Source organism: Symphalangus syndactylus, chromosome 24, assembly GCF_028878055.3.
Source record: "Symphalangus syndactylus isolate Jambi chromosome 24, NHGRI_mSymSyn1-v2.1_pri, whole genome shotgun sequence".
In the NCBI taxonomy this organism is placed as follows: domain Eukaryota; kingdom Metazoa; phylum Chordata; class Mammalia; order Primates; family Hylobatidae; genus Symphalangus; species Symphalangus syndactylus.
Window position 1 is genome coordinate 37606368 of NC_072446.2, and position 20430 is coordinate 37626797.

The following is a 20430-nucleotide window of genomic DNA, read 5'->3' on the forward strand; positions in this document are numbered from 1 at the left end:
TGACCAACCCAACTGTCTGTTACGTCCCCAGAGATCTTTTTAGGGATTTGGAAGACAGGGCAGGAAAGGGAAGGAGGGAAAAGGACCAAAAAAGTCAACAGCAAAAACAAAACAAAACTGAAATGAAAATCAAAAATCAAGACAATCAAACGGGTAAAAAGGAAAAGGCAAAAAAAAAAAAAAAAAAGAAAGAGAAAAGAAAAGAAAAGAAAATAGGAGAAAAAAAAAGAAAAACACCCAGAATAAAGCAAGGCTCAACAGGACCAGGACCAGGGACTGGGTGGGGAGGGAGGCCTCGGGCTTCTGGAAAGAAAAGGCAGCCCATCTGGGGGTAGCCACAGGGCTCTGAACAACTGGCCCCAAGGATAGGGATGAAATGTTATGCCTTAAAAACAAAAACAAAAAAACTGGGTCCCATTGTTTCAGAAATTTCCAAAAACTGTACAGAAATCACAAGGCACGAAATTGCCCTGCCAACCCGGCTGCTGGGAATGCTCAGTGCCCTGCATGCCAGCCAACCTCTGTATCTAATGTGTCAGCAGCAGGTAACTGTCAGGGAAACCAAGACAACAACACTTAGTAAAAGCAGCCCATCTAGTAAACTCTTTCAATATATGAAGGTCACAATGGAAGAGAAAAATTACACAAATTTAGAAACAGCAACGTGGCCCCACCCCTCCATGTTTATGAATGGGAAGGTGAAGGCAGGCACGTCAGGTGGCCACAGCCTTTCTGGTCAAGCCTTGCTCAGGCCAGAGTCCCCCACCAGGGTGGGAGGCTCAGGCAGGGCTCAGGGTTCTGGGGAGTAAAATTTTTAAAAAGGGAAAAAAAAAACAAAAGGAGAGGAAGAAAGAAAAGAAAACCAGCGAGAAGCAACGGGGAGCGTGCCCGAGTGGGCAGTCTTACGGCCTTCTTGCCCGGCCCGTCTCCCAGGGCAGCGACGATGGCAAAGTACTGAATGACCCGCTTGGTGTTAACCGTCTTACCGGCCCCCGACTCTCCGCTTGGACGACACAAACATGAGTCACCAATGCCCATCTGGCCTAATTCTCCCCCGCCCCCAATGCCTCACCCCTCAAGCAGAGCCCCCACCTCTCCTTCCCCCCAACTTGAAACCCCCAAGGATGGACCAACCCTCACAGGTGTACAAAGCAAGCCAGTGTAGACCATCCCTGTGAGATGACAACACACGATGATGCCACTGTCCACTAAGCACCAACTCAGTGCCCAACACTTTATTCCATTGGTTCAGTTATGGCTCAGAAAACCCTGGAAAGCAGGCTCCATTATCACCCCCATTTTAGGAACAAGGAACTGGGCCTCAGGAGTTCTGTGGCTGTCCCTGCTGTGTGCCAGGCACATATATCAACTCAGACTCATAACTGTGTGGTAGGTAGGATTCTTTATTTAACTTTTCAATTGTTTTTTTGTAAAGATGGGATCTCGCTATGTTGCCCAGCTGGTTTCAAACCCCTGGCCTCAGGCAATCCTCCTGCCTCAGCCTCCCCAAGTGCTGGGATTACAGGCGTGAGCCACCGTGCTCAGCCGGGCCCATCTGGGTTAAAGGTACGTGCTTATCATTATTATTTTTTTTTGAGATGGAGTCTCACTCTGTAGCCCAGGCTGGAGTGCAGTGGCGTGATCTCGGCTCACTGCAACCTCCGCCTCCTGGGTTCAAGCAATTCTCCTGCCTCAGCCTCCTGAGTAGCTGGGATTACTGGCACCTGCCACCATGCCCGGTTAATTTTTTATATTTTAGTAGAGATGGGATTTCACCATGTTGGCCAGGCTGGTCTCAAACTCCTGACCTCAAGTGATCCACCCACCTCAGCCTCCCAAAGTGCAGAAATTATAGGCGTGAGCCACTGTGCCCAGCCAAGGCACTTGCTCCTAACTGCATACGTGCATGCACACTCACACTAAACATTGTCCATACTGGCCTGACCGGACAGGAGCCTGGCATGTAAGAATTATTCTACCATTTTCCCACAGAGGCAATGGAAAGATCAGAGGTCAGATTCAGACATAAGTAGATGGTAAAAAGGAGGAAAAACAGAGGAATCTTCCCGCTGCCCCGAGCCAGAATTAGAACCCCAAAGGATCAAGGTGGGAGATTCCAGGCCCCAGGGAGAGGAGGTATGGGGCTGGTGGTCACTCCGTTTGTGGGTGTCCCCCTCCCTATCCCCCATCAAGAACACATCTGTTCAGAATGGGGGCAAGGTAAGTGTTCAGGCCTAATTTAGCTTCAGCTGGGACACTAGCTCCAGGTGGTAAAAGTCCTGGCCTAAGCACTTTGGATTCAATCCTGGGAAATGACTGTGGTACCGCCCTCTTTCTGCCAGATGCCCAGCATTTTCCACCCCACCCCCAGAGCCCCACACTCACGTGATCAGCATGGACTGGTTGTCTCGGTCTGGAGGAAAGCGAAGGGGATAGAGAAGTCAGCCAAGGTGTGGAGCCAGCCACAGGTGCAACACCCTGGGTATCCATCTGGGGCAGACCCCACCACCCAGAGCCAGGAATGGGAAGGAGCGGGTGGGGATGTCCCTAGTGGAGGTCAGCTCCCATGCGGAGGGACAGAACGGCTGGGCGACCATGTCCAGCAGCGTCAAAAGGGGGGCAGTGCCAGTGGGGGAAGGGGGTCCTTTACAGAGGCCTCCCGGGGCCGAGGTCGGGGTCTGGGGTTGGGGAGGAGTCCAGGCGGCCCTTACTGCGCAGCATGTCGTTGTAGGCGTTGTCCGCCACCGCATATATATGGGGCGGGGCCTCCGAGCGGCGCTTTCCCTTGTAAGCGGCCACCACGGAGGCCGTGTAGACTGGGAGCCATTTGTAGGGGTTGATGGTGACACAGAAGAGGCCTGAGTAGGTCTGAAGAGAGAGTATAGGTAGGGTTTATGTTGTTGTTGTTGTTGTTTTTGAGATGGAGTCCTGCTCTGTCTCCCAGGCTGGAGTGCAATGGCATGATCTCGGCTCACTGCAACCTCCGCCTCCTGGGTCCTGCCTCAGCCTCCCAGGGTAGCTAGGACTACAAGAGCGCGCCACCACGACCGGCTAATTTTTGTATTTTTAGTAGAGATGGGGTTTCACCATGTTGGCCAGGCTGGTCTCAAACTCCTGACCTCAGGTGATCCGCCCGCCTCGGCCTCCCAAAGTGCTGGGATTACAGGCATGGGCCATCACGTCCCCCCATATAGGTAGGGTTTTGGGAGGGATAACCCAAGTTCCTATCGCCAGGCCCCAGGCCCCAGTCTTCAGAAGACCCCTGTGATATTCCTCAAGGAGCCACTTGACTTGCCACACCACACACCCTCTGTGGCCGTCCTGGCCTCACCCCTGACTTGCGCTCACAGCCCTGCCCCAGCCCACGCACACGGCCTCTGTAGTCCGCAGCTGAGTTCTAGACCCACCCCTCCACCACTACAGCTGCTCCCCTAAGGTCCCAAGGCCCAACCTCCAGCCCCGCCCCCACTGCTCACAGCCCCGCCTCATCGCTCACAGCCCTACCCCAGCTATGGACCCGCTCTATCATTCACAGCCCCGCCCCACCGCTATGGACCCGCCCCATCGCTCACAGCCCCGCCCCACTGCTACGGGCCCGCCCCCAGAGCCTCATCTCTAGCCCCGCCCCACATACAAGCCCCACCCCGCCCATGGCCCGGGCCTGGGGCTCACATAGATCATCCAGCGGGCATAGCGCTGGCGCAGGTTGTGCAGCACAGAGGCCTCGTTCAGGTGCGTCATCATGGCCATGTCCTCCAGTAAGTCGAAGCGAGGGGGGTTCATGGGCTGCAGCTCGGCTTCACGCACCATCAGCACCTACCAGGGAGATCGTGTCAGGGGTCGGGGGACCAGGAGGAACCGACCGACCTCACCTGTCACCCCCACCCACATACCCAGACTCCCTTCAACCAGAGTGCAGATCCTGTTGGCCGGGAGGCCTAGGGACAGAGAGGCTAATCTCAGGAAAGGGGGAACGGAACCTTCTGGTCTTTGGTCTCCACGGTGACTCTGCCCCCGGTAGCCTCCGACTTGACCTCGGCCTCCACGTAGGCGTCCTGTTCATCAGGCACCCAGACTCGCTTCTTCCCTGGGTTGCAGAGAGAGCTCTGGACTCAGAGAGGGGCTGAGGCACCTCCAGGGTTCTAGCTGAAGTTCCCAAGCCATGGTATCCATAGAGCTGTGACCCTCCCCAAAGCCCCTCTGTCAGGACACAGGAGTTCCAGTGAAGAACCCTCCAAACCCAGGCTCAGGAAGGGCGGAGCTGGGAGGGTCCCTAGAGATCCCCTTATTGGAGGATGAGTCTGGGTTACATGGTTGGGTTCCAATCCCTGCTTCCGCCATATTTGCCCTCTGACCTCAGGAAAATCCCTGATTCTCTCTGGGCCAGTTCCCTCACATGCAAAATGTTATGGGGATCTCCTTAGGTCCCATATGGAGCAGCCCCTCAATATCAGGCATATGACTCTTAGGGAGGGGTCCTGCCTTCCCTATTTCACTGAAGACTCAAATCCAGGCCTCCTAACTCTGTAACCTGTGCTCTCCTGCCTGGCCAGCTGTCCCCAGAGCTTTGAGGAGCCCAGATTTCATGGTGGTTAGAAGCATGGACTCAGGCTGCAAACCGGAGTTTGTGTCCCCTGCTCTGCCAAGTGCCTGGGTCAGGACCATCTAGGACCATCTACATAACCTACAGACCCCAGTACAAAATGACAACGTGGGTCCCCTTGTTGAAAACAATTAAAACTTTCAAGATGGCAACAGCAGAGTGTTGAATCCAGCCCAAGGTCCCTCTTAGCCTGGCGCCCTGTGAAGCTAGGTCTGGCGCTGGCCCCACCTCCCCAGGTTGATGAGATGATGCATGGAAAGTCATCTGCTCTGGGCCTGACACACAATAAGCATTCGGTACACACTGCCTATTGTTAGTATTGTCCTATGAGGAAACCAGGTCATAAATAGTACAGCCTTTATTCCTGTCCCTAATAAAGGCTGGCTTTGGCTCTGCAGAAAGCACTAAAAATAACCCCAGCGCAAGTTTTGTGGACACGCAGAGGCAGCCTGCATACATGCCGATCAGTCTCATCTCAGAGGCCTCGGGCTGCAGCCTGAGTCTTCATAAACTGCAGCTCCGGAAGGCAGGTGCTATTATCCCATTTCACAGAGTGATATACAATGTCCCTGGGGTTTTAACTTCCAGGCCCCAGACTCTGCGGGAAAGGTCCAAGGCTCCAGCTGTCAGGCCCCAATGCCCTTTCAGCCCTGAGCTGGTGCCACCCCTCCCAATTCCTGGTCTGAGTCCATAAGGACATCTCTGTGGCTGTGTCCCCTCCCCCTCTGTCTCCACTTACCGTCCCATGGGATAGCGTGCACCTTCGTCATCTCCTGGTAGCCCTGGCGGAGGTAGCGGGCAGACTCCCCAAGTTCACTCACATCCATCATGGCAGTAGCACTGGGGTGAAGGAGGAGGAGCTGGAAACCTTGGAGGTTCAAGGCGGCCCAAGGCAGCAGGTACTGGAAGATGGCAGTGACGAGGGAGCTGAACTAGGGCATGATCCCCCAACCCACAAGACCAGATACTAGGCGACTCCCTCTGGCTCCCAATCCAGCCTCCTTGGGTGAGTGCCCAGCGTACATGCACACCCTCAAACACCAGGGCTTCCTCCACTCCAGATTCGGAAGACTCGCGGCCACCCATGGGCACCCTCACCCACCCGCCCACCCTCCTGCCCTCCCTTCGGCTCCAACCCCAGCCCTGATCACCTACCTCGGCACCACGGTGAAGGCAGGAAGCTCTGCTACCCCTTTTATTGCCACTGTCAAGGTCAGAGGAGGAGAGCTATGTCAGCAATCTCCACGTGTCACAGCCCCCCCAGCCTGGCCACAGGACACAAAAGGCAAATTCCCTTTTATCTCCACCAGCACAGCCCCTGGGCTATTTTTACCTCCCATTGTCAGGGGATCACAAAGGCGGAGAGAGACACTCCACTGAGAGACAGGGAGGCTGGGTGCAGAGACTCACGGGGACAGGGACAAGGCAGTAAGAGGTTCAGGAGACTGAGGAGCTCACGGGGAGAAACCGAGTCACACAGAGTCTGACACACCCAGAAAAATACCCCCACCTCCAGATACAGAGAGCAAGGACACTCAGAGGGGAAACCACAGAATGCCTACTGAGGTTGGACCATCTAGTCCAACCCTCTTGATACATCCAGGGAAACTGAGGCCCAGAGAAAGGAAAGCATTGGCCAAGTCTCACAGATGAGCAATGGCCAAGAACAGATCAAAAAGAGGAGACAGAAGGAGAAGAACAGATCAAAAAGGAGAGGGGGGGGAGGGGCAGGGGGAGAGGGACATCCCTCTCGGGCATCTGCAAAGTGCAAACACCTGTGTCCCCTCGGCTCTACTCAGGGTATAGGGCATTGCCTGCCTCCCAGAGTCTCTCTGGTGCCTCCACTCAGTACCCTACCTCAGAGGCCCACTCTGCCCCTTCTATCACCATAGGCGAGCTTTGCCTGTTCTGAATGTATATGGTTGAAAATGTAGCTTTGAACTTATTTCTCTATATTTTATCTGGCACACCTGTGCATTTGGAATTGGGAGTGCATTGATGCCCTCTTTCCCCCTTCCTCCCTCCCCATCCTCTTTCTGGTGACCCCCTGGGGAAATCAAACATGAAGAAAACCAGCCCTGGAACTTACAGAATCAAGGAATTGTTTGGCTGAAGTGGAAGCAAATCAAGGAAATGTAACCCAGTTAAGAGCCCCTTCAGATCCCCACATTGAAGATTTACAGGAAGCCACCTTCCCGTGGCCCATTCTTGACAGGGGTTCAGGGCGGTGGCAGTCCATCTGCCTGATACACTCTTCGGAATGTGTCAGGGCACCTTCAGGCTCTCCTGTCCATCACCCCATTCAGGGCTCCATGACGCCACAGGATTTTAGAATCAAGAATCAAAGGATCTGAGAACCTTAGACGCCAGACACATGGAACAATGGAGTTCCAGAGCCAGGGTTCCAGCCAGAGGCCAGACCAGAATCACATGGGAAGTCCTCCGACGGATGCGCTCCCATTCCAAATGCACAGGTGTGCTAGATGAAATATAGAGAAATAATTTCCCAGCTACATTTTCAACCATATACATTCAAAACAGGCAAAACTCGCCGATGGTGACAGAAGTGGCAGAGTGGTCATCTGAGGGAGGGTAACGGCTGGAGACACCAGAGAGCCTCTGGGAGGTAGGAAATGCTCTACATGCCGAGTAGAGCCATGGGACACAGGTGCACGCACTTTGTAAAACAAATCAAGCTATACATCTAAGATGTATGCACTTTACTGTTTGCATATTACATGAACACATTTAAAAATTACAGTGCCGGCCAAGCACGGTGGCTCACGCCTGTAATCCCAGCACTTTGGGAGGCCGAGGAGGGCAGATCACGAGGTCAGGAGATCGAGACCATCCTGGCTGACACAGTGAAACCCCGTCTCTAGTAAAAATACAAAAAAATTAGCCAGAGGTGGTGGCGGGCGCCTGTAGTCCCAGCTACTCTGGAGGCTGAGGCAGGAGAATGGCGTGAACCCAGGAGGCAGAGCTTGCAGTGATTGGAGATTGCATCACTGCACTCCAGCCTGGGCGACAGTGTGAGACTCTGTCTCAAAAAAAAAAAAAATTACAGTGCCAAACTTGGCAATATTTATCAAAATTACAGCTGCCCAGACCCTATTAGGAATCAGTCCTACAGCGTGTCTCCATTAGGAAATGATGTGGGTCCCCTCTGGGTAGACATTTCGATTGTTTTCAGTTTTTGCCATTACAGTCAAGGCTGCAGTGAATGATCTTATAAAGTTTGATGAATTTTCTCAAAGTAAACATACCCCGGGCCAGGCACAGTACCTCATGTCTATAATTCCAGCACTTTGGGAGGCCCAGGCGGACAGATCACTTAAGCTTAGGAGTTCAAGACCAGCCTGGGCAACACATCAAAACCCCATCTCTACAACAAAAAAACAAACAAACAAAAATTAGCCAGGCATGGTGGCGTGCACCTGTAGTCTCAGCTACTCAGGAGGCTGAGGTGGGAGGAACGCTTGAACCCAGGAGGCAGAGGTTACAGTGCGCCAAGATCACACCATTGCACTCCAGCTAGGCAACAGACCCAGTCTCAAAAGCAACAACAAAACAAAACCGTACCCTGTTCAAAAACAGAAATTATGAAAAATTATCCCCCTCGGGCCATCCCTCACCTAGGGTAATACAATACTGACTTTTTATTTTTATTTTTTTTTAATACCAACTCTTGCTTGATCAACAATATAATACTGACTTCTAACCTCACAGATTAGTGTTGTCTATTTTCGAAATTTGTTTGAATGGAGTCCTACATTATGTATTCCTTTCTTCTTTCTCTCCACATTATCTCTGTGAGAACCTCACTGTTTCAATTCTCTTTGTAGAGCTTAGGTTGTACCTTGCCTACCTCCTGCCACTAGAAAAGACCTGCACAAGGGCAGCAGCTTGGTCTGTGTCCCCGGCACCTTGCCAAGTGCCTGCACATCATAGAAGGTCAATAAATACCTAGTAAGTGAACGAACCAAACCTGATAGATTATAGGATTTTAATCTCCTATGGTGTCAGAGGCTGGAGAGCTGGGCTGGAGCAATTTATAGAAAGCCCAGAAAGTGGGAAAAATTCTTTTCATTGTTCAAGGATGCTCAGAAGGTAGGGTTTCTTGCCAAGGAACCAACAGAATTAGCTTGGAGAATCAGAACCTCTAGCAAGTCTAACTTACACCTATCATGTGGGTCTGAGTCCTAGAGTTACCTACTCAGTGTATGAACCTGGGGCTGAGAAATCAAGCCTCAAAATGGGTCTAGATCTTCCTCATAGGTTCCCTTCCACTACCCAGGGTGCATCTTCCTGCTGAGATAAGCTCACACACAAACACGACAACGCAAAGAGGAAACCTAATGCTCTGAGTGATTTGCAACAAATACTATAACCTGCAAGGACTTAAGATACTGACTTTCAATACCTGAAGAGCTTGTAATCCCAGCACTTTGGGAGGCTGAGGCAGGTGGATCATTTGAGCTCATGAGTTTGAGACCAGCCTGGCCAACATGATGAAACCCCGTTTCTACTTAAAAAAAAAAAAAAAAAAAAGGCTGGGCATGGTGGCTCATGCCTGTCATCCCAACACTTTGGGAAGCCAAGGCGGGTGGATTACCTGAGGTCAGGAGTTTGAGACCAGCCTGGTCAACATGGTGAAACCCCGTCTCTACTAAAAATACAAAAAAATTAGCCAGGCATGGTGGCAGGCGCCTGTAATCCCAGCTACTCAGGAGGCTGAGGCAGGAGAATCACTTGAACCTGGGAGGCGGAGGTTGCAGTGAGCCAAGATCGCACCATTGCACCCTAGCCTGGGCAACAGAACAAGACTCCATCTCAAAAAATAAAAATAAAAAAAATTAGCCGGGCATGGTGGCATGCGCCTGTAATCCCACCTACTTGGGGAGGCTGAAGCAAGAGGATCACTGGAACCTGAGAGCTGGAAGTGGCAGTAAGCTGAAATCGTGCCACTGCACTCCAGCCTGGAGACTCCATCTCAAAAAACAAAAAATCAAAAAAACTTGAAGAGCTGTCCTGGAGCAGAGGGAGCTGATGTGACTTGTGTAGCCTCAAAAGTAGACCCATGGGCAGCGACAGGAAGCAGGATGTGGATGCACACAAAAGGGGACTTTTCACCATCTCAGCCCATCAGCAGCGGGAGAGGCTGCCTTGGAGGAAAGTGAGCCTGCCAGCACCAAGGAAGACTCAGGCAGAGGTTGACCAGGGCTGAGGCCTCTGAACTGGATGACCTTTGAAGTTCGTTCCGATTTCAGGAGAGTGAGACTCCAGGATTTTAGATCCCAGCCCAAAATGTATCTGCCCTCAATGTAGCCCAATGCCTGGAATTTCTTCTTTGGGTAAAGACATCAAAGGACTCTGTGAATAATGCTTCTACAGCTGGGAAGGACACATGAATTCAATTCAACATGCACCTGACAGCTTCTGTTCCGTATCCAGGATTGGAACAAAAGACACTCATTGTCTAGGAAAGATACTCAAGGAACACATCAACATGGAGGAGTCTGAAGGATAAAAGCTACTTTGAAGGCTGGGCACAGTGGCTTATGCCCATAATCCCTGCACTTTTGGAGGCCAAGGTGGGAGAAGCACTTGAGGCCAGGAGTTTGAGACCAGCTGGGCCACTGGGGCATAAAGGGGAGTGGGGCAGGACTGAGCAGTTGGGACTGGAGTGTGAAGGGCTTCAAAGGCCAGATTCAGATCTGGAACTTTATCCTGCAAGAGTTGGGGCGCCATCAAAGGCATTTTTATTTATTTTTTTGCATCAAAGAGCTCTGAGCAAGAGAATTTGACAGTGTGTTCAGATTTATGTGTTCGTAAGCTCCCTGTGACATCTCTACAAAAAAATATTTTTAAAATTAACCAGGCATGATGGCTCACACCTATGATAATCCCAGTAACTTGGAAGGCTTGAGGCAGGAGGATCACTTGAGCCAAGGAGTTCAAGACCAGCCTAGGCTGATATAGCAAGACCCTGTCTCTACAAAATTTAAAAAATTGGCTGGGCATGATGGTACACGCCTATAATCTCAGCTACTCAGGAGGCTGAGAGGCAAGAGGATTGCTTGATCCCAGGAGTTCAAGACAGCAGTGAGCCAAGATCATGCCACTGCACTCCAGCCTGAGCAACAGGAACAAGACCCTGACTCTAAACAAACAAGTGTGACACCCAGACTGCCAGGAAGAGGGGTATGGCAACAAGGTTCCTTCCCACATAGAGCTGACACTCCCCTGGAGAAGCAAAAAATAAACAAGCAAACACATTTTTAAGGAAATTAAAGATTGTGGCAAGTGGTAAGCATGAAACAAGAAGTATAGCCTGGAGGGTAATGGGGGTGTACTTTGTTCCGGTAGGTGAGGGAGGGCCTCTCTGAAGAGGCGACACTGAAGGTGAGACCAGAGAGTGCCAAGAAGCCGGTCAGGTGGGAAGCCCTTGGAACAGTATTCCAAGCAGAAGAAACAGCAAATACAAGAGCCATGAGGCAGAAAACAGCTTGAGATGTTTAAGGTCCTGTCCTAGTGGTCAACAAGGGGAAGAGTTTTCCAAGGTCAGGGTGGACAGGCAGATCATTCAGAGCCTTGAAGGACTTGGAAGGGACCCAGGGTTGTATTGCAAGTGCAAAGGGAGCCTGTGAGAGCAGAAATGTGAGTGAGCTGAAGTTTCATAGTGACCACTCGAACAGCTTGGAAGGGGCAGGGGAGGCAGCGGGGCGAGCTGCCGCTGTCACCCGGGTAAGAGCGGATGGGTCTGGCGTGGAGGTGGCAAGAGGGGACAGGAAATGGATAGCATGACCTAGAACTCCAAGGCAGAGTAGGGGGTGAAGACGGGCCCGAGCAGCCCCACCAGCTGCAACTGGGCCACCAGGGGCATAAAGGGGAATGGGGCAGGACTGGGCCGTGGGCTGGACTGTGAAGGGCTTCAAAGGCCAGATTCAGATCTGGAGCTTTATCCCGCAGGAGTTGGGGCGCCATCAAAGGCATTTTTATTTATTTATTTTTTGCATCAAAGAGCTCTGAGCAACAGAATTTGACAGGGTGGTCAGATTTATGTGTTCCTAAGCTCCCTGTGGCAGCTGGTGTGGAGGATGTACTGAAGGGGTGAGGCCGGTGGCAGGAAGACGGACTCAGGAGGAGGCTGCCATAATGGTCCCAGTGCAAGGTGGTGAGGCCCAGAAAGGGGCCCATGACCCTGGCACCCTGGGGGTGGTTGGGCCCCTGCTTGTCCCAGGTTTGTTCCCCTCCTGGGGCCCTGGGCAGCTGCAGAGGGCCCAAGTGGGCCCCAGCTCTGAGGCTTGAAGCAAAAAATAGGACGAGGGTAGCCAAAAGGCATCAGGGCTGTTTATCCGGAGGAGAGATGCCTCAGCATGGATTTATAGCTGAAAGGTTACTGGGGGGAGGGGGTGGGGAACCAGCTGTCCCCCATCCTCACAAAGGACAAAGAAAGGAGGGGACTGCGACCTCAGCCACAGCAAGAGGAGGGAGTTAGACACATAAAAGGAAATCTGACATCATTGGAGGATGAAGGGGCCCTTCAGCCATCATGCCAACCAGCTCTCTCATTGGACAGCTGGGGAAACTGAGGCACAAAGAGAGAAGCAGGTCCTTGCTTGATGTCATACAGTGAATTCAAGCCATGACCAGGCCTGACAGCACAACCTCTCACTTCGGAAGACCTAGAGGCCTCCCCGAGCACACATAAGGGTACCTCAGACTGGCTGCCCCCAAGAGTGATTAACATGAACAGCTGTTCTGGAGGGATGGACAGAAAGACCTGAGCTGGGCTGAGGTGCTCCAGACCCTAGCACCCACTCTGGTCCAGGTCTCTGACATGCCGCATCCTTGAGTTCAACCTGTGGCTCAGGCCCTGCGTCTGCCCTCCTACCCCCAGCCAGTCTGAGTATTGTCAATATTTGATGGGAGTCCATCGTATCTCTCAAGGGTCTTGTTCTTTCGATGTTGCCCTGTCCCACTCTCTGCCCTCCAAGACTCTGTATTTCTGTCTTGGCCTCTGACTCTGTATCTCTAGAGCCGAGCTGAGCTGAGCTGGGCTGGGCCAACCTCCCACCCTCAGGAGTGGGCCTCACTGCTTAGAGTGCCCCTCTGTAGACAATGTTCAGGCCCAGTGCCCAGGCTGGGACAAGTGACAGCAGCTGTGGATCTATCTATAGCTCCCTTGTCCTTCAATTGTTCCCAACTTCAAACAATGGTTGGGCCCTGGATTAAAGTCACCCCCCACCCATCCTGCTGAAATGGATCCCGGGAGGCAGGGGATGAGTCTCACCAGGGCCATGTGATGCTCTCTCGTGTCCACCTCTGTTTGGGCCCCCATGTTCCCATCTGTAACTCTGGGCTCTAAGGCCTTCCAGCTCAGAGGCGGTGTGACTACAGGACTAGTGGACATGGGACCAGGGTGTGTCTGAACAGCAGACCTATACAAGGGCACGTGGGTATGAGACAAGTGGGTTTCCCTCCTCCTGCCTTGGCTGGCAGACACTCATGGGCACTGGGATGCCAGTTCCATGAGGACAGGGGCCTGGTCTTCCTTACACTGCAGTAGCCCAGCCTCAGCCTGGTATGTGGTAAGTGTTCACTGTACATGACTTACCTTGGCCCTTAGGAAGAGGGAGGGCATGTCGTGAGTCTCAATGTGTCTCAAGCTTGGGAGGCAGCACAGAGCAGTGAGGAAGGAGCACCTCATCTAAAGTGAGGCTGCCTGGGTTTTAGTCCTGGCTCTGCCAGTTACCAGGCACAAAGTCGTGGAGAATGACTAAACCTCTTAATGGTGGAGATTCACAAACAGGACCTACCTTCTAGTGCTATGATGAGCATTATATGAGTTAAAACATCTAAAGTGCTTAGAATAGTACCTGACACTAGTGGAGACTCAATACACTATTGCTGTTATTTCCAAGATAGATCATTAGGTTACCAAAAAAAAAAAAAAGTTGTGGCTGGGTACGGTGGCTCACACCAGTAATCCCAGCACTTTGGGAGGCCGAGGCGGGCGGATTCCCTGAGGTCAGGAGTTTAAGACCAGCCTGGCCAACGTGGTGAAACCCTGTCTCTACTAAAAATACAAAAAACTAGCTGGACATGGTGGCAGGTGCCTGTAATCCAGCTACTCGGGAGGCTGAGGCAGGAGGATTGCTTGAACCCAGGAGACGGAGGTTGCAGTGAGCCGGGATCGTGCCACTGCACTCCAGCCTGGGCTACAGAGTGAGACTCCATCTTAAAAAAAAAAAAAAAAAAGGAGCAAAAGAATGTATGGGCTATGCCATCTCTTGCATAAAAATCGGGGGAGAGAGACATTTGTGCATCTGTGTGCTTATCTATGGATGGACTGCTTTTGGAAGTCACCCAAGAAAGCTGGTAACAGTGTTTGGTAGCTGGGGGCCAGGGAAGGGAGGGAGAGTGATTTTTTTTTCCCTTGTAAACCCTTTGAACTTTAAATCGTGTATGTATAACCTATTTTTAAAGTGTTTGCTAAATGAATAAGGGTCACTTCCAGCATGATCCTTGAAAAATACAAACCCCTACTCTGTGCTAGCGGGGAGGGGCCTGGGTAAGGGCTGGTCCTCAGAGAGTGGGCCCACTGCCTTCAGCCTGAGGTCAAGCAGCCTAGGTCTGAGTCCCAGGGGTACCCTCTTTCCTCCAGTCCAATGGTGGACAAGATGTGTCTATGCAAAACCATCCCAGAGCAAATGGTGAGCCAGGAGGCAGGCTTCCCAGCTTCCAGGCCAAGCAGCAGGAGGGGGCAGCAGGAACAGGCTCCTGTCCTCTTCCCTGGCCTCAACCTCTGACTCTTCATCCCAAGCTATTCTTAGAGCCTAGATAATGCCAGCAGTTGCTGCTGCTCATATCGGCTTCCAGAACCACTCAACCCCAAGAAGCCCAGTCCCGCCCCCAGCCCCTTGTGTGCTGGCCTCCCTGCCAGGTAAGGGCATTAAGGGTGTCCTGCGGGCTCCATCCTCTACGCTGCGTGTGCTGCGCATACTTAGGTAGGCCACCACAGGCAGGTAAGGGCCTGGGTAGTGGGCCCCTCTAACACTCCCCTTGCTGCACAGCTGGAAGAGAGAGGAAGGGCTAAAGGACACACTGGGGTAGAAGGTGTACCCCCAGGGGTCACCATCCAGATAGTGTGGCCCAACTGCAGGCTCCAAACTATGCTAAGAATAGAAATGAAAGGGGCAAGGGCCATGGACAAGGCTTAGCAGAGTGGAAGGGAGAAGGGGTGTACAGACCAGGAGCAGGGAGGGGCCTGGGAGGCCAGCCTGGAGGAGGGAGGAAACCAACAAGAGGAGGTCAGACTTTCCAACTCACTATGTGACCTTGAATAGGTCTCTCTTCCTCATGGAGCTTCGATTTCCGTCATAAAATAGGGATAACCTTATTCCACTGGGTTGTGGTGTGGATTCAATGAAATAACACAGGCAAAGAGCTTAGCCTGTGCCTGACCCATCATAAGCACTATGTAAATGTCTGGTGATACTATCATTAGCTCCTTAAGAGCAGGCAATATTTCTCGTTCAGCTTTGCATCTGCAGGGACTCGTTCAGGCCTGCCACATGTCAGGACTGCCTCTTCAAATCCTTGCTCTGCCATTTACAAGCTGAGTGACCCTGGGCAAGTTACGTAACCTCTCTGAGCCCTGGGTTCCTTCTCTGCAAAATAAATACACAAAGAAGGCCTGCCTTGTAATGTGGTTGAGAGAAATAAATGAAACGAAGTGCTCGGCCCATGGGAAGATGTCAATTAATTTGGGGATGCAGCTGTGGCTCTGTGGATGTTGGGGTACTATGGCGGGAAGCCTTGGGTCTGCCACTCTGTGGGTGGAATTTGAGACAGTGCCCAAGGCAGCCCTTAGCGGAGCCCACACATGAAATCCCAGGATCTTGTAAAACCACCCCACAAATCCTGGACCAAAGCCGAGGCCCTGCCTGGGGTCTCAGGATGGGCTTGCCCCAGCCTCGGTCAGTTTCCCATGTAGTTCAGTGCCTCAGACAAACACTCTCCCGTGCCCTCCTGGTTGGGATTGGCATCAGGTTTGTTCTGAAGGTTGAGGAGTCTTAGGCTGCTGGGGGACATACAGGCACAGATGGTTAATCACAGTTGACACAGGGGCCTCCCCAGGAAGGGTCCTTAGCCTAATCTGGTGAAGTGGGGAGCAGGACAATGTCTGTTCTCCATAAAAGACCAAGCAGCGGTGCAGGGCAGGGGGTGCTGTGGCTCTGCTCTATCCTTGTGATCATGGTCAATCAGCTTGAGGGGTGAGGGGCAGAGGGAGGCCCAAAAGGCTAAGCTCGGAAACCTACCCAGAGGGTCTGAGGGTACCACCGCTCTATACTGAGTCCTGAGGGTGACCCTGCTTGCTCCCACACCTGGGGGCACACTGCCTACCTTCCTGTGACTTTGCTAACTCAAGGACAAGAGACCTCCTTGAGCAGAGCCTTCAGATTTTTTTTCCATGGGCTGAAAATTTTATTAGTACAAATATCTCTATCATTCTATCTAATGCTTTGGGCTTTAAATTTCCTTTTTTTTTTTTTTTTTTTTTTGATGGAATCTTGCTCTGTTTCCCAGCCTGGAGTGCAGTGGCGCGATCTCAGCTCACTACAACCTCCGCCTCCCGAGTTCAAGCGATTCTCTTGCCTCAGCCTCCCCAGTAGCTGGGACTACAGGTGCACACCACCATGCCCGGCTAATTTTTGTATTTTTAGTAGAGACAGGGTTTCACTATGTTGGCCAGGCTGGTCTCGAACTTCTGACCGTGCCCAGTCCCGCTTTTTAAAAAAAATTTTTTAAAGTCAAGGTATCACTGTTACCCAGGTTCGAGTACAGTGGCATAGTCATGGCTCACTGCAGCCTTGAACTCCTGGCTCAAGCAATCCCCCTGCCTCAGCCTCCCAAGTAGCTGGGACTATAGGCGTGCATCACCATGCCCGGCCAAATTTCATTTCTTAATTAAAATTTCTATTGAGATAACCGTATATTCACACGCAATTGTAAGCAATACTACAGTAACTCTGTAGTATTGACATTGATATAATGTACCGATCTTATTCAGATTTTCCCAGTTTTACATATACTAGTTGTGAGCGTGTGTGTGTGCGCGCATCTGCATGTATTAAGTTCTATACAACTTCATCACCTGTGTCAATTCATGGATCTTCCACCGCCACCAAGATACTGAACAGTTCTAACAATAAAAAGGTGTAGCCCTTATATAACCACACTAACTTCCCTCCCATCTTTAACCCCTGGCAACCACCAGTCCGTCCTCTGTTTCTAAAACCGTCATTCCAAAATGTTCCATAAATGAAATCATATAGTATGTACTCTTTTGAGATTGGCTTTTTTCACTCCACATAAGTCCCTGGAGATTCTTCCAAGGTGTTGCTCATTTCATGTTTGCGTCTTTATCGCTGAGTGGTACTCATGGTATGTATGGATACGCCATGGTTTGATGAACCGTTCACCTGTGGAAGGATATCTGGACAGCTATCAGTGTGAGGTGTCACCTTATCACCTGGGCCCTGGTAGCTGAGGCCACCCACCCTCCAACCCACCTGGGAGTCAGTGGGATGCAGCCTCCAAATTCTTGTTCCAGCTTTCTAGGGCCAGAAGCCAAGAATGCTCCCCACCCTCGCAACCTCTTTCCCAGCCTAGGCATCAGGATTCAGTCCCTCTGAAATATGCCAACACCTGGTTCTCAGGGACAGCAAGAAGACAGTCTTATGGGCCTTATTTAAACATGTTGGCTATAGACCTATATGTTGACCCTGGCCTGGAGACCCAGCCTGACCTGGCCCTGCCAACTGACCAGCCCCATCTACAGTAGCCCCACCCTCTCACTCATACCACTCCAGATACAGTGGCCTTCTGAGAGTTTAGAACTAAACCAGCTCCTTTCTGTCTCAGGGACTCTGCATCTGCCATTTACTCTTTCCCCAAACTGGGGCATGGCTGCTTCCTTCTTCTCGAGCCTCCACTCAAATGTCACCTCCTCAAAGGGGCTTCCTTTGACTACATTAGCTAAACTAGGTCCTTTCTATAAAGGTTCTCTCTTCACCCTCTGTATCACATGTCCCCATTTCTGAATGTATTACACTTATGGGTAAGTCTGCTTATTATCATCTGTCTACCCCACAAGACAGGTCTTTCTTGAGACCCAGGAGCAGGCAGATCCCATTCTGGGTCCCCAGCAGACAGCATGCCCAGAAGAGCACCCATGTGCTTGCTGATGGGCCATGTCCCCTGGTGTGAGGCTTCTGCTTTTGAGAATCATCTTTCCCAGCAGCCTCTCGCTCTGCTCCCTGCTGCGCCCTCATGCCAGGCCTAGTGAATATTCTGACTCCTGTTTCCCACCCAAGCCTGGGCAAGCCTCTCTTTTCTTTGCTCTCCTGGATTCGGCTGAGCCAGGTTAACCACACAACATGATGCCTAAGAGTTTTGGAGTCCAACTGCCTATGTGCAAACCCTCAGTTGCTCTGTTTCTTTGATCTTCTGATTCCTCATCTATAAAACAGGAATAAGCCAGGTGCGGTGGCTCATGACTGTAATCCCAGTACTTTGGGAGGCCAAGGCAGGAGGGTCACTTGAGGCCAGGAGTTTCAGACTAGCCTAGACAACACAGTGAGACTCATCCCTATTTTAAAAATAAAATAAAACGGGAATACTAATAGTACCTGTCCCATAGGAATTGAATGAGATAATATATATTTTTAAAAAGAAAAGGCGTAAGTGCCTGGCACATAAGAGTTCAACACATAATTATTACTATTCATTTTCTTATTATCATTAAGACCATCTCCAAACTCAGTAGATTAAACAAGGAAAGTTCATGTCACACCAATATAAAGATCGTGAAAAAGTCCCAGAAAAAGGGTCATTCCTAAGGGTCACTTGGGCCCCTGTGACCTCTCATCCTTAGGCAATTCCCTTGTTTTTTAATTTTACAAAAATTTTTGGTAGAGGTGGGATCTCACTATGTTGCCCAGGCTGGTCTGTATCTCCTGGTCTCAAGTGATCCTCCTGCCTTGGCCTCCCAAAATACTGGGATTACAGGTGTGAGCCACCGTGCCCAGTCCCAGGAATTCTCTTTTGGCTTCACTCTTTCTCCACTCCCTCCCGTCTTGGAAAATTCGAGGAGATGGAAGAGCAGGACAACAGCCTCTCCTTGGGGAGAGAGAAGTTCCCATCACTAGTTTCAAGGCGACAACCATCCTCTCCCACATCTAGAGTTCTCAGCCTGCCCCAACATTCTCTAGCTCCACGGTGTCCCTACAGAGAGCCACATGGTCTAGGCCCAGAGCCCTGCCATCCTCCAACCACAGGCGGAGTAAAGGGTTATTCTGGGCCCCTTCTGCTTTCATGCATTCATCCATCCAACCATGTAAAAACTTACTGAAAAACAAATCTTGCTATTCATCTGGAAAATCACAATGAGACACCGTTTCACATCACTAGACTGACAAAAGCTAGAAACCTTGACAATTCTGTCTCGGTGAGGATGCAGAATGAGGGCAATTCTAATACATTGCTGGTAGGAGTGCACATTTGCAAAACCATTTGGGAGAGAAACTTTGTACTACCTTGTAAGTCTGAATATGCTCACGACCTTCAACACACTGCACAGGAGGCATCTATTAGTCTTTTTACCATATATAGTAATAAAATACTAGAGAACCCAAGTGACCATTCACAGGAGAATAAACAAAACTCTCATACAATTGCTGCCACTTTGGTATTTTTATGCAATGAAACCTACAGAGCAGTGAAAATGAATGAACTAGTTCCCCTTAAAACATGGATAAATCTCCTGACATAGCACTGAAAGAGAAAAGCAAGCTGCACAAGAATCATATAATTTACCACTTAAAAGTGCAAATACCATGAAAGTGTCATATATTGTTTAGAAATACACCTAATAAAAGGGTAAAAATACATAAGACCTACCTCACATCCTTTATAAAAATTAACTCAAAATGAATCAAAGACTTAAATGTAAGAGCCAAAACTCTAAAACTCTTAGAAAAAATAAGTGTAAATCTTTGTGACCTTCGAATTAGGCAATGGTTTCATAGATATGACACTCAAAGCACAAGCAAAGGAAAAAATAAATTGGACTTTGTCAAAATTTTAAAATATGTGCTTCAAAAGATACTATCGAAAAACAGAAAAGACCATTCACAGAATGGGACAAATTATTGGCAAATCACGTATAAGGAAGGGTCTACTATCCTGAATATATAAAGAATTCCTACAACCCAACAATAAAAGGACAAGTAACTTGCAAATAAGCGAAACATTTAAATAGACCTTTCTCCAAAGAAGATATACAAACTACCAATAAGCACATGAAAAGATATGCAGCATTATTAGTCATTAGGAAAATGCAAATCAAAACCACAATGACCAACTAGGATGGCCACAATCAGACAAGTACAGTGGGACCTCCATATCCATGGGCTCCACATCTGTGGATTCAACCAACTGCAGCTTGAAAATATTTGAAAACAATGTTTCAACTATACTGAACATGTACAGACTTTTTTCCTTGTCATTATTCCCTAAACAACACAGTATAACAATTTATATAGCATTTACATTGTATTAGTTATTGCCAGTAGCATAGAGATGACTTTTTTTGTTTGTTTTTTTTTTTTTTTTTTTTTTTTTTGAGACAGAGTCTCGCTCTGTCACCCAGGCTGGAGTGCAGTGGCGCAATCTCAGCTCACTGCAAGCTCCGCCTCCCGGGTTCACGCCATTCTCCTGCCTCAGCCTCTCCGAGTAGCTGGGACTACAGGTGCCCA

The 20430-nt window shown here is 50.3% G+C and overlaps 1 protein-coding gene across 3 annotated transcripts in view; it reads right to left on the reverse strand.

Annotated features, from left to right (window-relative positions):
- The window catches only part of MYH7B (myosin heavy chain 7B), a 46554-nt gene that overhangs the window by 18565 nt on the left and 7559 nt on the right, over positions 1-20430 (reverse strand). Inside the window, exons 1-8 of one of the 3 annotated variants that reach the window (XM_063633606.1) lie at positions 7889-8047; positions 5759-5807; positions 5343-5505; positions 3981-4087; positions 3673-3816; positions 2712-2868; positions 2386-2413; positions 907-1003 (exon numbers count right to left, since the gene is read on the reverse strand). In XM_063633606.1, coding sequence (XP_063489676.1) covers positions 907-1003; positions 2386-2413; positions 2712-2868; positions 3673-3816; positions 3981-4087; positions 5343-5505; positions 5759-5807; positions 7889-7893 — 750 coding nt within the window. In that variant the 5' untranslated portion in view covers positions 7894-8047. Of the gene's footprint in view, positions 1-906; positions 1004-2385; positions 2414-2711; positions 2869-3672; positions 3817-3980; positions 4088-5342; positions 5506-5758; positions 5808-7888; positions 8048-20430 lie in introns of those variants that run through there. The other 2 variants (XM_063633605.1, XM_063633607.1) reach the window with 2 other exon arrangements.